At 45.0% G+C, this 15,284-nt stretch overlaps 1 protein-coding gene across 8 annotated transcripts in view; it reads right to left on the bottom strand.

Moving 5' to 3' along the window:
• The window catches only part of DYSF (dysferlin), a 284,587-nt gene that overhangs the window by 47,780 nt on the left and 221,523 nt on the right, over positions 1-15,284 (bottom strand). For all 8 annotated transcript variants that reach the window (XM_067468433.1, XM_067468436.1, XM_067468437.1 and 5 more), the window contains 4 exons: positions 14,716-14,871; positions 12,407-12,498; positions 10,609-10,779; positions 6,533-6,675 (listed from right to left, as the gene is read on the bottom strand). In XM_067468433.1, the coding sequence (XP_067324534.1) occupies positions 6,533-6,675; positions 10,609-10,779; positions 12,407-12,498; positions 14,716-14,871 (562 nt within the window). The remainder of the gene's footprint in view (positions 1-6,532; positions 6,676-10,608; positions 10,780-12,406; positions 12,499-14,715; positions 14,872-15,284) is intronic.

The raw sequence follows: 15,284 nt of genomic DNA, 5'->3' as shown, positions 1-15,284 counted from the left end.
CTTGGTTGCATCATGTCCATGCATGCAGGGTGGCAAAACCATGGGAATGTGATGTGGTGGCAAAAAAAAGCCAATGGGATTGTGGCCTGCATCAAGAGGAGGGGCCTAGTGTCTAGATCTAGGGAAGTCCTGCTCCCCATTCTCTATCCTGCCTTGGTTAGACCACTTTACCTGGAATATTGTGTCCAATTCTGGGCACCACAATTCAAGAGAGATGTTGACTCTAAGCTGGAATGTGTCCAGAGGAGGGCGACTGAAATGATCAAGGGTCTGGAGAACAAGCCCTATGAGGAGCGGCTTAAGGAGCTGGGCATGTTTAGCCTGAAGAAGAGAAGGCTGAGAGGGTATATTATGAGAGCCATGGATAAATATGTGAGAGGAAGCCACAGGGAGGAGGAGGGAGCAAGCTTGTTTTCTGCTTCCTTGGAGAATAGGATGCAGAACAATGGCTTCAAACTACAAGAGAGGAGATTCCATCTGAACACGAGGAAGAACTTCCTGACTGTGAGAGCTGTTCAGCAGTGGAACTCTCTGCCCCGGAGTGTGGTGGAGGCTCCTTCTTTGGAAGCTTTGAAACAGAGGCTGGATGGCCATCTGTCAGGGGTGCTTTGAATGCAATATTCCTGCTTCTTGGCAGAATGGGGTTGGACTGGATGGCTCGTGAGGTCTCTTCCAACTCTTTGATTCTAGGATTCTATGATTCTATGATTCTAAGATCAAAATCTGGATACCAAGTCCTATATATTGGAATAGAAGTCTGGATACTGAGTCCTATATACTGAAATACAAGTTTGGATATTGAATCCTATATAATGGGATAGAAGTATACTACGTATATAACTTGTATACCTAAGTGCAAAAAACAACCGTTAGAAAATGGATGAGTTAATACTTCTGAGTATTTGCAAGCTGGGACTAACTTCTTCTTGTTGTTATGATTATGTTTATTTATACCCCGCTTTTTCTCTCCACAAACAGACTGCATTTCTGGTGTTTTTGGTGGTGATTCATTGGGATCGTGCATGAGGATCGTGCATGCTTCCCCATTGCACGAGGAGAGGGCAAGAAGTATTTGCAATTGGGAAGACCCATTCTTGGTTGCATCTTGTCCATGCATGCAGGGTGGCAAAATCGTGGGAATCACAGGAGAGTAAACCAAAGCAATGTCAGCTTGCAGTGGAAGTGCAAAGCTTGCCATTCAGGTGGTGCAAACATCACAGGAATCGCCCTCACTTCCCGCACGGACGTGGGGCTGACGAAACCAAGGCGCACCGAGGAGCCTTGTAAAAGACCATCCCACTTCTCCGTTTGCAAGAAATCTCTTGATGCCCAGCCAGGTTTGGTCACAGCTGTTTTCCAGACCGCTTTGCATTCTTCCCCACCAAAGCCCCGGCCCTGGCTTTGTTCTGGGCTTCTGCAAAGGAGACGAAGCAGGGAGCTGCCACACAAAGCCTCACCTCTCTCAACCTTTCGAAGCTGCTACGGAACCCTGGGAGTTGTAGTTTGCCAAGGTACCAGCTACTCACAGAATCGTAGCATTGGAAGAAAGCGCTTTGGCCATCTCATCCAACCCACTCTCTGGAAGAGCAAGGTCTCAAGACCTTGTCAAACTACAACTCCCCACTGTGCCATTGCACAAAGACGTAGCCTTGAAAGCTGTTCAGCAGTGGAACAGCAGTGGAGATGCACCCTGAGGCCCCTTCTACAATGCCATATGACATCCAGATGACCTGCTTTGAACTGGTTCATACAGCAGTGTAGACTCAACCCAGTTTAAATCAAAGAATGTGGATTATCTGCTTTGATAACCTTGATTATATGGCAGTCTAGAAAGAGTCTTCGTCTCTCTCAACTGGAGTAGAGGCATTGGCAATGGGGAAGGTGGACCTTATTATTGCTATTATTATTATTATTATTATTATTATTATTATTATTATTTGCACAACAAACAAGAGCATTACGTCATAAGGATTTGTCAGGAACCCACAATAAACGCACCAGGTTCTGTCTTAGGTCCCATCTACACTGCAATATAATGCAGTTTCAGAATGCAGTTTGTAGCATTGTATATGTATATAATGCAGCTCAATGCATATATGGAGCCCCCGGTGACGCAGTGGGTTAAACTCCTGTGCTGGCAGGATCGAAGACCGACAGGTCGCAGCTTCGAATCCGGAGAGAGTGCAGATGAGCTCCTTCTATTAGCTCCAGCTCCCCATGTGGGGACATGAGAGACGCCTCCCATAAGAATGGTAAAACATCAAAACATCTGGGCAATGTCCCCTGGGCAACGTCCTTGCAGATGCCCAATTCTCTCACACCAGAAGCGACTTGCAGTTTCTCAAGTCGCTCCTGACCCAACAAAAAGAAAAAGCTCAATCCAGGCCCCATCTATACGGCCATATAACACAGTTTCAGAATGCGGTTTATGGCAGTGTAGACTCACACAATGCAGTTTAATGCAGACCTCATTTGTGCCAAATAATGCAGTTTCAGAATGCAAAGGAGGCAAAGCAAGGAGTCACCACGTAAAGCCTCACCTCTCTCAACCTTTCGAAGCTCCTACAGAACCCTGGGAGTTGTAGTTTGCCGAGGCACCAGCTACTCATAGAATCATAGAGTTGGAAAAGAACGCCATGGCCATGCCCATCCAACCCACTCTTTGGAAGAGCAGGGTCTCAAGACCTTGTCAAACTACAACTCCCTGTTGTGCCATTGCACCAAGCCATAGCCGTGAAAGCGCTGCAAAGCTGCATTCATTCCATAGTAGGGATCCACCCTTAGGCCCCTTCTGCAAGGCCATATAAAATCCAGATTACCTGCTTTGAACTGGATTATATGGCAGGGTGGACTCAACAAGCCCTATGAGGAGCGGCTTAAGGAGCTGGGCATTTTTAGCCTGCAGAAGAAAAGGCCGAGAGGGGATATGATAGCCATGTATAAATATGTGAGAGGAAGCCACAGGGAGGAGGAGGGAGCAAGCTTCCTTTCTGCTTCCCTGGAGACTAGGACGCAATGGAACAATGGCTTCAAACTACAAGAGAGGAGATTCCATCTGAACATGAGGAAGAACTTCCTGACAGTGAGAGCCGTTCAGCAGTGGAACTCTCTGCCCTGGAGTGTGGTGGAGGCTCCTTCTTTGGAAGCTTTTAAACAGAGGCTGGATGGCCATCTGTCAGGGGTGATTTGAATGCAATATTCCTGCTTCTTGGCAGAATGGGGTTGGACTGGATGATGGCCCAGGAGGTCTCTTCCAACTCTAGGAGTCTAGGATTCTATATAACATAGATTATCTGCTTTGATAACCTGGATTATATGGCAGTATAGAAGGGGCCGTAGTCTCAACTGGAGTAGAGGCATTAAGTTATATGGATTTGTCAGCACGGTAAACGCATCAGTCTGGGTCTTACGAGGTCCCATCTACACTGCCATATAATCCAGTTTCACCAAACCCTTCCAGTATTTTCACTTGGTCATGGGAGTTCTGTGTGCCAAGTTTGGGTCAATTCCATCATTGGTGGAGTTCAGAATTCTCTTTGATTGTAGGTGAACTATAAATCCCAGCAACTACAACTCCCAAATGACAAAATCCATTATTTTTTTTAGTGAAGGACATGCATTGGGTTGTTAGGTGTCTTGTGTCCAAATTTGGTGTCAATTCACCCAGTGGTTTTTGAGTTCTGTTGATCCCACAAACGAACATTACATTTTTATTTATATAGATATCTCCCACTTGCAGAACCCCCGGTGGCACAATCGGTTAAATTGCTGAGCTGCTAAACTTGTTGACTAAAAGATCACAGGTTCAAATTCAGGGAACTGTGTGAGCTCCTGCTGTCAGCCCCAGCTTCTGCCAACCTAGCAGTCAGAAACCATGCTAATGTGAGGAGATCAATAGATATCGCTCTGGTGGGCACGTATCGGCGCTCCATGCAGTCATGCTGGCCACATGACCTTGGAGGTGTCTACCGACAACACCGGCTCTTCAGCTTAGAAATGGAGATGAGCAACAGAGTCCCGGAGTTGGACACAACTGGACTTCATGTCAAGGGAAAACCTTTCCTTTTACTGTATTGTCAAAGGCTTTCATGGCCGGAATCACTGGGTTGTTGAAGGTTTTTTCGGGCTATATGGCCATGTTCTAGAGGCATTCTCTCCTGACATTTCGCCTGCATCTATGGCAAGCATCCTCAGAGGTCGTGAGGTCTGTTGGAACTAGGAAAAAGGGTTTATTATACATCTGTGGAATGACCAGGGTGGGACAAAGGACTCTTGTCTGCTGGAGCTAAGTGTGAACATGCCTCTAGAACAGTGTTTCTCCACCTTCCTAATGCCGCGACCCCTTAATACTGTTCCTCATGTTGTGGTGACCCCCAACCATAACATTATTTTCGTTGCTACTTCACAACTGTGATTTTGCTCCTGTTAGGAATTGTCATGTCAATATCTGATATGTGGGATGTATTTTCATTCACTGGACCATATTTGGCACAAATACCCGATACGCCCAAATTTGAATACTGTTAAAGTTGGGGGGAATTGATTTTGTCCTTTGGGAGTTGTAGTTGCTGGGATTTAAAGTTCGCCTACAATCAAAGAGCACTCTGAATTCCACCAGCTATGGAATTGAACCAAACATGGCACACAGAACTCCCAGGACCAACGGAAAATACTGGAAGGGCTTGGTGGGCATTGATCTTGAATCTGGGAGTTGTAGTCCAACTCCCAAACTGTGGACTCAAGCAATGATGGATCTGGGCCAACGTTGGCACAAATACTCAATATGCTCAAACGTGAACACTGGTGGAGTTTGGGGGAAATAGACCTTGACATTTGGGAGTTGTAGTTGCTGGGATTTATAGTTCACCTACAATCAAAGATTATTCTGAACTCCACCAATGATACAATTGAACCAAACTTGGCACACAGAACTCCCATGACGAACACAAACACTAGAAGGGTTTGGTGGGCATTGACCTTGATTTTTGGAGTTGTAGTTCACTTACATCCAGAGAGCACCGTGTACTCAAACAATGATGGATCCTTACCAAACTTGGCACAAATACTCATTATGTGTCCAAATGTGTTGGAGTTTGGGGGAAATAGACCTTGGCAGTTGGGAGTTATAGTTGCTGGGATTTATAGTTCACCTACAATCAAAGAGCATTCGGAACTCCACCAACGATAGAATTGGGCCAAACTTCCCACACAGAACCCCCATGACCAACAGAACATACTGTGTTTTCTGATGGTCTTGGCGACCCCCCTGCCACTCTCTCATGACCCCCCCCCAAGGGGTCCTGACCCCCAGGTTAAGAAACACTGCTCTAGAACATGGCTCAGCTGGTTCAAGGTTTTGGGCTGGAGTGTGACCAGTACGCCGATGACACTCAGCTGGTGCTGAAGATGGAGGGCAGACCGGACTCTGCACCCGATTGTTTCCATGAGTTCCTCGAGGCCGTGACTGGATGGCTGCGTGCCAGCAGGTTGAGGGTGAATCCAGCAAAGACGGAGATCCTATGGCTGGGTGGACCGGGCAGTGGAGATGTCCATCTGTCCACCCTGGATGGCAAGACGCTATGCCTGTCCTCGTTGGTCAAGAGTCTGGGAGTCCTTTTGGACCATCTGCTGACGATGGAGGCCCAGGTCTCTCTCCGCCGTGAGCAGGAGCGCCTTCTTCCACCTGCGGCAGGCTAGACGGCTGGCTCCCTATCTGTCCAGGGATGACCTAGCTACGGTGATCCAGGTCACGGTCATCTCAAGACTGGACTACTGTAATGCCCTTTACATTGGCCTTCCTCTGTCGGTGATCCGGAAGCTCAAGTTGGTACAAAATTCAGAAGGGAATTCCGATGAGATGCCACATCACCCCAATCTGACTGCAGCTGCATTGGTTACCCATTGAGCACTGGATCACTTTCAAAGGGATGGGACTCACCTTGAAGGCCTTGCATGGTCTGGGGCCGATGGACCTGAGGGACCGCCTCACCCCCTACCAACCCCAGAGATCCCTCCGTTCTGAGGACCAAGATCTATTGGAAGTCCCCAGTGTCAAGACCTTGCGTCTAACGGCAACCAGGCGCAGAGCCTTCACAGCAGTGGCACCATCGCTCTGGAATACTCTGCCACATGAAGTCCGTGCCTTGCGAGACCTATCAGCTTTGTGCAGGGCATGGAAGACATACCTGTTTCGACAGGCTTTTAATGTTTGATATTGCTGTTTTTAAATTGTTATATTGCTTTTAAATTGTGTTCGATTTTAGCCATTCTTGTAAGCCGCTCCGAGCCCCAGGGGAGTGGCCATATATACGTTCAAATAATAAATAAATAAATAAAGCCCCAAAAAACCTACAACAACGCACTTTACCTTTACCTTCCAACAGACCTCTGAAGATGCCATTAGCCACAGATGCAGGCAAAACGTTAGGAGAGAATGCTGCTGGAAGATGGCCAGGCAGCCAAAAAAACTCAAAGCAACCCATTTCTGAGAGTGTGACGTCAAACAGAACAAAGCAGTAAAAGATCTTTGTACCCAGATCCGAGAGGCTGTAGGTTTTCTCTCCGAAGGTGATGCGATTCTGCTTGTAAACGGGAGGTTTGCAGTTGCGTTGGAAGGCCAAGGCGTGGAGCAGGTGGGAAGGGCGCCGCTGATCTCGCCACTGGTTCGGACCAGAACTGCCGGCAGGAAGACAAAAGACGCATTAGGCGCATCGTTCTCACAGGTTCCCAAAGGCATTCCACATTCTGATGCAGCTTGGCAGGGTCTGTGCTGAAGAAGCCCCTGCCCAGTTGTTGCCATGGGCTGCCAGGCACTTGCACCATCTACATAAACAAAAGTGTCATGTTCGTTTGTGGTATTCACAGAACTCAAACACCACTGGACGAATGGACACCAAATTTGGACACAAGACCCCTCTCAGGCCAATGAGTGACCATCACTCATAAACACACTGAAAAACGGAGCAAAAGAGACGTAAAAAGCACCAAAAAAGAATACATTATAATGCATGCACAAAACCACATATATATATACACAAACATACATATACACAAATATATACACATATACACACACAAAAAACACTTATACACAGACTGGGCCACAGCAACGCCTGGCAGGGGATGGCTAGTCTATATAAATAAAAATGTCATGTACGTTTGTGGGATTAACAGAACTCAAAAACCACTGGACAAATTGGCACTAAGTTTGGTCACAACGCACCTAACAACCCAGTTATGTCGTTCACTCAAAAAAATGATTTTGTCATTTGGGAGTTGTAGTTGCTGGGATTTATAGTTCACATACAATCAAAGAACATTCTGAACCCCATCAACAATGGAATTGAACCAAACTTGGCACACAGTTCTCCCGTGACCAAGAGAAAATACTGGAAAGGTTTGGTGGGCAGTGTACTTTGGTTTTGGAGTTGTAGTTCACCTACATCCAGAGATCACTGTGGACTCAAGCAATGATGGATCTGAACCAAACTCTACACGAATACTCAATATGCCCCAATGTGAACACTGGTGGAGTTTGGGGAAAATATAATCTTGACATTTGCGAGTTGTACTTGCTGGGATTTGTAGTTCACCTACAATCACAGAGCATTCTGAACCCCACCCACGATAGAATTGGGCCAAACCTCCCACAGAGAACCCCCATGACCACCAGATTGGGCCACAGCAACGCGTGGCAGGGGACGGTTAGTCTATATAAATAAAAATGTCATGTTATTTTGTGGGATTAACATAACTCAAAAACCAGGTGAAATTACACCAAATTTGGACCCAAGACACCTCTCAGGCCAACGAGTGAGCATCACTCAGAAAAACACTGAAAAACACAGCAGAAGGGACTTAAAAAGCCAAAAATGAAATACATTACAACGCATGCACATAACCACATATATAAACATTTGCACAAATATACACGCACATATACACATATATACACACACACAAACACGTATACACAGACTGGGCCACAGCAATGCGTGGCAGGGTACGTCTAGTAATCTATATAAATAAAAATGTAATGTTTGTTTGTGGGATTAACAGAACTCAAAAACCACTGAACTAATTGGCACCAAATTTGGACACAAGACACCTCTCCGGCCAACAAGTGACCATCACTCAAAAAAACACTGAAAAACACAGTAAAAGAGACTTAAAAATCCAAAAAGGCAAAAAGACACTACAGCGCATGCGCAAAAACGACTCCCTTGGCAAACAAAACACACAAAATAGCATATCTACTCTTTCTTCCGGACTACATCTCCCAGCATCCCCTAGACCAGGCCCTTTAGGAGAGTAGGATGATTCAAATGCACTGCTTCCAAGCTGCAAGCTTTCTTCTCCTTGGATTTCTTTGAGAGCATCGCCATCCCTGCAGATTTCCCATTTCCTATTCCTGGACTGCAACTCCCAGCAATCCTCCAGATAGATAAGTCAGATAGAGATAGGGAGGTAAATAGATAGATCAGGAGGACTGCTGGGAGTTGTAGTCCAAGAATAAATAGAGAAGGAAGAAAGGGGAGAAAGAGGAAGGGAAAGAAAAGGGGGGAAAGGAAGGGAAGAAGAAGAGAAGGAAGGAAGGAAGGAAGGAAGGAAGGAAGGAAGGAAGGAAGGAAGGAAGGAAGGAGAGAAAGGAAGGAAGGAAGGAAGGAGAGAAAGAAAGAAAGAAAGAAAGAAAGAAAGAGAAAGGGAGGGAGGGAGGAAAGAAGGAAGGAAGGAAGGAAGGAGAGAAAGAAAGAAAGAAAGAAAGAAAGAAAGGAGAGAAAGGAAGGAGAGAAAGGAAGGAAGGAAGGAAGGAAGGAGAGAAAGAAAAAGAAAGAAAGAAAGAAAGAAAGAAAGAAAGAAGAGAAAGGAAGGAAGGAAGGAAGGAAGGAAGGAAGGAAGGAAGGAAGGAAGGAAGGAAGGAGAGAAAGGAAGGAAGGAAAGAGAAAGAAAGAAAGAAAGAAAGAAAGAAAGAAAGAAAGAAAGAAAGAGAAAGAGAAAGGGAGGGAGGAAAGAAGGAAGGAAGGAAGGAAGGAAGGAAGGAAGGAAGGAAGGAAGGAAAGAAAGAAAGGAGAGAAAGGAAGGAGAGAAAGAAAGGAAGGAAGGAAGGAAGGAAGGAAGGAAGGAGAGAAAGAAAAAGAAAGAAAGAAGAGAAAGGAAGGAAGGAGAGAAAGAAAGGAAGGAAGGAGAGAAAGGAAGGAAGGAAGGAAGGAAGGAAGGCAAGAAAGGAAGGAAGGAAGGAAGGAAGGAAGGAGAGAAAGAAAAAGAAAGAAAGAAGAGAAAGGAAGGAAGGAAGGAAGGAGAGAAAGGAAGGAAGGAAGGAAGGAAGGAAGGAAGGAAGGAAGGAAGGAAGGAGAGGAAGGAAGGAAGGAAGGAAGGGAGGGAGGGAGGGAGGGAGGAGAGAAAGAAAGAAAGAAAGAAAGAAAGAGGAAGGAAGGAAGGAAGGAAGGAAGGAAGGAGAGAAAGAAAGAAAGAAAGAAAGAAAGAAAGGAGAGAAAGAAAGGAGAGAAAGAAAGGAGAGAAAGGAAGGAGAGAAAGGAAGGAAGGAAGGAAGGAAGGAAGGAAGGAAGGAAGGAAGGAAGGAAGGAGAGAAAGAAAAAGAAAGAAAGAAAGAAAGAAAGAAAGAAAGAAAGAAAGAAGAGAAAGGAAGGAAGGAAGGAAGGAAGGAAGGAAGGAAGGAAGGAAGGAAGGAAGGAAGGAAGGAAGGAAGGAGAGAAAGGAAGGAAGGAAAGAGAAGAAAGAAAGAAAGAAAGAAAGAAAGAAAGAAAGAAAGAAAGAAAGAGAAAGAGAAAGGGAGGGAGGAAAGAAGGAAGGAAGGAAGGAAGGAAGGAAGGAAGGAAAGAAAGAAAGAAAGAAAGGAGAGAAAGGAAGGAGAGAAAGAAAGGAAGGAAGGAAGGAAGGAAGGAGAGAAAGAAAAAGAAAGAAAGAAGAGAAAGGAAGGAAGGAGAGAAAGAAAGGAAGGAAGGAGAGAAAGGAAGGAAGGCAAGAAAGGAAGGAAGGAAGGAAGGAAGGAAGGAAGGAAGGAAGGAAGGAAGGAAGGAAGGAAGGAGAGAAAGAAAAAGAAAGAAAGAAGAGAAAGGAAGGAAGGAAGGAAGGAAGGAAGGAAGGAGAGAAAGGAAGGAAGGAAGGAAGGAAGGAAGGAAGGGAGGGAGGGAGGGAGGGAGGGAGGGAGGAGAGAAAGAAAGAAAGAAAGAAAGAAAGAGGAAGGAAGGAAGGAAGGAAGGAAGGAAGGAGAGAAAGAAAGAAAGAAAGAAAGAAAGAAAGAAAGAAAGAAAGAAAGAAAGAAAGGAAAAGGGGAAGGAAGGAGAGAAAGAAAGAAGAGGAGGAGGGAGGGAGGGAAGGTTGGCCACAACAACACGTGGCAGGTACAGCTAGTGCTTAATACGAGAGCAAGCTGCTTCAGATCGAGGGAGGCCAATACCTTGAAACGAATGTGATCTCATCATATAGAGAGAGATCCAGATTGGAGAAGGTGCCAACCATTTAGGAATGACATTTCAGGATTCCAACCTGGGGGTCAATTCCCCATCTCTCTCCCAATCGATGCCTCTCCTGAAGGAGAGCAAGGCACTTTTCCCTCTGTCCCTGGAAGTAAGTTATGGTTTCCCTCACGTGCAGTAGGTCTGTGGGAGTCCACAGCGGGCCCCAAACCGGGAGAGGAAGCGGTTCTCGAGGTCGATGGTGGTCTCCCCGATCTTCTCGTCCTTGGAGAGCAGGTCGTAGTCGTAGAGGGTGACCTTCAGGTCCTTCTCCAAAGGCAAGGTGCAGCTCAGCTCAAACATCCTGCAGACAGAGAGAGAAAGAGAGAGAGAGGCAGCAACGAAGGCGGGGTTCAGTCTTAACAAATGTTCCTGTAGCATTCTCTCCTGACATTTCGCCTGCATCTATGGCTGGGATCTTCAGAGCTTCTGTTGGAAGTGACCCAAGTGGAATGAATATAATATACCAATTTAATAACGTCACTAGGTTGCTGTGAGTTTTCCAGGCTGTATGGCCATGTTTCAGTAGCATTCTCTCCTAACGTTTTGCCTGCATTTGCGTCTCATGGCATCTTCAGAGGTCTGTTGGAAATGAGGCAAGTGGAGTGTATATAATAGTCTTGTGGAATAATGTCCAGGATGGGAAAAAGAACACTCATCTGTGTAAAGCAACTGGTAATTTTTCAATTGCCAAGCTTAAATAGCATTGAGTAGCCTTGCAGCTGCAAAGTCAATCAGTGAGGGTATCAGCAAAGAGGTAGCCTGGCTTCTGTTGCTGCGAGACACCTGCTGTTTGGGAGGTGTTAACTGGAGCTTGATTGGTTGCTGTCTGGAGTTCTCCTGTTGACATGTCCCAAACAGAGGATGCCTCCAGGCAACAACAGCCAAGCTACCTCTATGCAGATACCTTCACTGATTGACTTTGCAGCTTCATGGCTACTCAATGCTATTCAAGATTGCTAATTGCAACATTCACACTTGCTTCAAACAGGCAATCATAGAATCAAAGAGTTGGAAGAGACCTCATGGACCATCTAGTCCAACCCCATTCTGCCAAGAAGCAGAAATATTGCATTCAAAGCACCCCTGACAGATGGCCATCCAGCCTCTGCTTAAAACCCTCTATAGAAGGAGCCTGTACAACACAGGAATGTTGCATTCAAATCACCCCTGAGAGATGGCCCTCCAGCCTCTGTTTCAAAGCCTCCATAGAAGGAGCCTGGGGCAGAGAGTTCCACTGCTGAACGGCTCTCACAGTCAGGAAGTTCTTCCTCATGTTCAGGTGGAATCTCTTGTAGTTTGAAGCCATTGCTCCATTGTGTCCTAGTCTCCAAGGAAGCAGGAAGGAAGCTTGCTCCCTTCTCCTTGTGGCTTCCTCTCACATATTTTACATGGCTATCATATCTCCTCTCAGCCTTCTCTTCTGCAGGCTAAGCATGCCCAGCTCTTTAAGCCGCTCCTCATAGGGCTTGTTCTCCAGACACTGGATCCTTTGAGTCGCCCTCCTCTGGACACATTCCAGCTTAGAGTCCATATCTCTCTTCAACTGTGGTGCCCAACAAGTGTTCTTTCAAATTGTGTTCAAAGCACCCCCAACAGATGGCCATTCTCCTTCTGTTTAAAAGCCTCCATAGAAGTAGCCCCCATCACACTTTAGGGCAGAGAGTTCCACTGCTGAACAACTCCCACAGCCAGGAAGTCCATTTTGGACCCTGATCCCGCCCTCTGTGGCATTAGCTATCCCTCCCTGTTTGGTCCCATCTGCATATTCGACCAGCTTGCTTTCTATTCCATCATCATCATCATCATCATCATCATCATCCAAATCATCCAAATCATGGATAATGATGGATAATGAATAGACCCCAAAGGCTGCTTCTCTCCGAGAGGAATAAGAGACCCAACTCCATGCATTGCACATGAATGCGCACTTTCCAAAGACCGGCTCCAAGGTGCACGGGATGTAGTTGTCCTGGTCGTTGATGGACTTCTTCCCCACCGAAATCTTGACGTAAGGGTCGCACTGCAGAGGGGAAAGGAATGAATCATCACTGCATCATCATCATCATCATCATCATCACCATCATCCTCATCATCATGACAGTAGTAATCCTTGTCTGCTTCATGCCAATCTCTGCCACTGTTCATGGGACAATGGCAGAGATTGGGCATGAAACAAGCAGGGACTGTTGTTGTGTTGTTGTTATGCTTCACTTCTGCCGTTCCACATCTTCCCAAAATCTGCCTGGCTTTAGGAGCGAAATCTAGTTATTTACTCTATTATTATCCCAACTTTCCCATGATATAAGGAGTCACAAATGACAAATATGGCTACCTTTTATGTATAATAATAATAATAATAATAATAATAATAATAATAATAAATCACACAGTCCTGGATGCTTGGGAAGTGTTCGACTTGTGATTTTGTGATACGAAATCCCGCATATAGATCTCATTTGCTGTGGCATACTGTATTTTTGTGTCAGTAAAATAATAATAATAATAATAATAATAATAGTAATAATAATAATAATAATAATAATAATAATATAAAGTGTTCAACTTGTGATTTTGTGATACGAAATCCAGCATATAGATCTCATTTGCTGTGGCATACTGTATTTTGTGTCAGTAAAATAATAATAATAATAATAATAATAATAATATAAAGTGTTTGACATGTGATTTTGTGATACGAAATCCAGCATATAGATCTCATTTGCTGTGACATACTGTGTTTTGTGTCAGTAAAATAATAATAATAATAAGAAGAAGAAGAATAGTAATAGTAGTAATAATAATAATATAAAGTGTTCGACTTGTGATTTTGTGATACGAAATCCAGCATACAGATCTCATTTGCTGTAACATACTATATTTTTGTGTCAGAATAATAATAATAATAATAATAATAATAATAATAATAATAATAATACAGATACTGGTAATTGGATTCTGGTAAGGGCCTGAGGCTGTTAGGAATGGTGGGAGTTGAAGTCCTAAACACCTGGAGGGAGGGCCAAAGTTGGCCCATGCCTGGCCTACCCCACTGACCGTATATTGTAGTTCTAAACTACATTATATGGCAGTGCAGATGGGATCTTGGAAAGTGATTAGAGGACTGAAGAAATGTAGACTACGCTAATTTGGACCCCTACTTACTGTCAAGTTTTGCAGGGTCCAATCTATGTGGTGGAATCAAAGCAGTTGGATTTATGACGCCATAAAACTCTCCAGCAGTGTGCAAAATAATGAGGAAGTACTCCATCAAGGACTCAGTATCGCAAGTGGATGATGAAGCGACAGCTCCCCTGGTGGCCGGAATTCAAGCTTGCCACTTTAAACTACCCAAGGCTTAATGCTACAGAGTCATGGGAGTTGTAGTTTGGTGAGGCACGATCACCCTTTGGCAACTGAACGCCTTGCAAAATTGCAACTCTCAGTGTTGCGGAATATACGTTACCCGAGATCATTAGAGTACTTTTGGAGAAGGAAGAAGATGGAGACAGCTTGTCCGATTTCCAAGGCTTTATTTCTATCTCTGCAGAGTATAGGGTGAACAGCTCAAATGACTGTCACAACCGAGGTCTGAATCGCTTCGATCTTTTATGGCAGAATATCACCCTTTCCACACATGCACAGAAAGAGTCTGACATTTACACAATACAATCATTAACAGGTGTTTCCATATATAGTTTCCAAAAACATCTTTATCAGGTCTTGGCAGCTACATTGTGACCCCAAACATCTGCTCGATTATGTAACTTATTTCTTAATATGAAGACCATGAAGGAATTTACTTAGGATGAAACTCTTCTGAAATTGCCTGCTATTTACATTAAGTAGTCAGAGGATGACGCTCTCTCACCATATGACCTTAGATGTTCCAAGTCTTGGATCGATACTATTGATTTCTTTGTTCTGCCAAACTTCTCTTGTTGACTTCATATCTATGTAAACATCGGCTAGAGCAAACTGACCCAAGGTCCAGTGTCAATCAATATCATCTGTAGGTTTTTCATGTTTTCAAATTTACTCATTAGAAATGGTCTTTTCGGGATCGGGTAGGAACATAAATCTTCTATTTTATTCTAAATTATTATGATTTCTCTTTATTATTTTATTTTCTCCTAACGGCTGCCACACCAGGATTCCACAGCATCATTCTACACTGGGAAGGAGTCCCAAAGCAGTGTTGCAAAGGCAGAGTTTTGAGTTTTTGAGGCACATGTGTCACCTTTCCGTTGGGGTCTTTGGGCTGAAGGTCAAAGGCACGGATGATGTAGACGCGGAGGAGGCACTCCTGGGGACCTCTGGCCGGCAACTGGTGGAACTGGCGCGGAGGGAGCGGCACCGAGGGGTCATCCGGGAGCGCATAGATGCGGAAGGAGCCCTGCGGGGAAGGAACATGGGCGCATTGAGGAAGCAGGCAACACAGTTAGAAGGGACCCCCAAGAGCCATCCAGTCCAACCCCTTTGTGCCAGGCACTATCCAAGCATCCCCAACAGACGACCATATAGCCTGTCATAGAGTCCTAGCATCCTAGAGTTGGAAGAGACCTCTATAGTCATCCAGTCCTGCCCCATTCTGTCAAGCAGGAAAGTACAAGGGTTGAATGAAAAGTAATGCCTCCACCTTCATTACTTGGGTTTGGATAGGAATATTTTAAGAAATCAAACGCAGAAATCATCCTTAGAATGTGCTCTTTAACTACCACTATTCACTTTTCCACACAATCACCAGAAAATTGGATACATTTCTGCCAACAATGAACAAGTTTTCTGAAGCCATCACAGAAGAAGTCG

Source organism: Anolis sagrei, chromosome 5 (genome assembly GCF_037176765.1).
Source record: "Anolis sagrei isolate rAnoSag1 chromosome 5, rAnoSag1.mat, whole genome shotgun sequence".
NCBI classification, from domain to species: domain Eukaryota; kingdom Metazoa; phylum Chordata; class Lepidosauria; order Squamata; family Dactyloidae; genus Anolis; species Anolis sagrei.
This window is presented reverse-complemented; position numbering and strand designations above follow the sequence as displayed.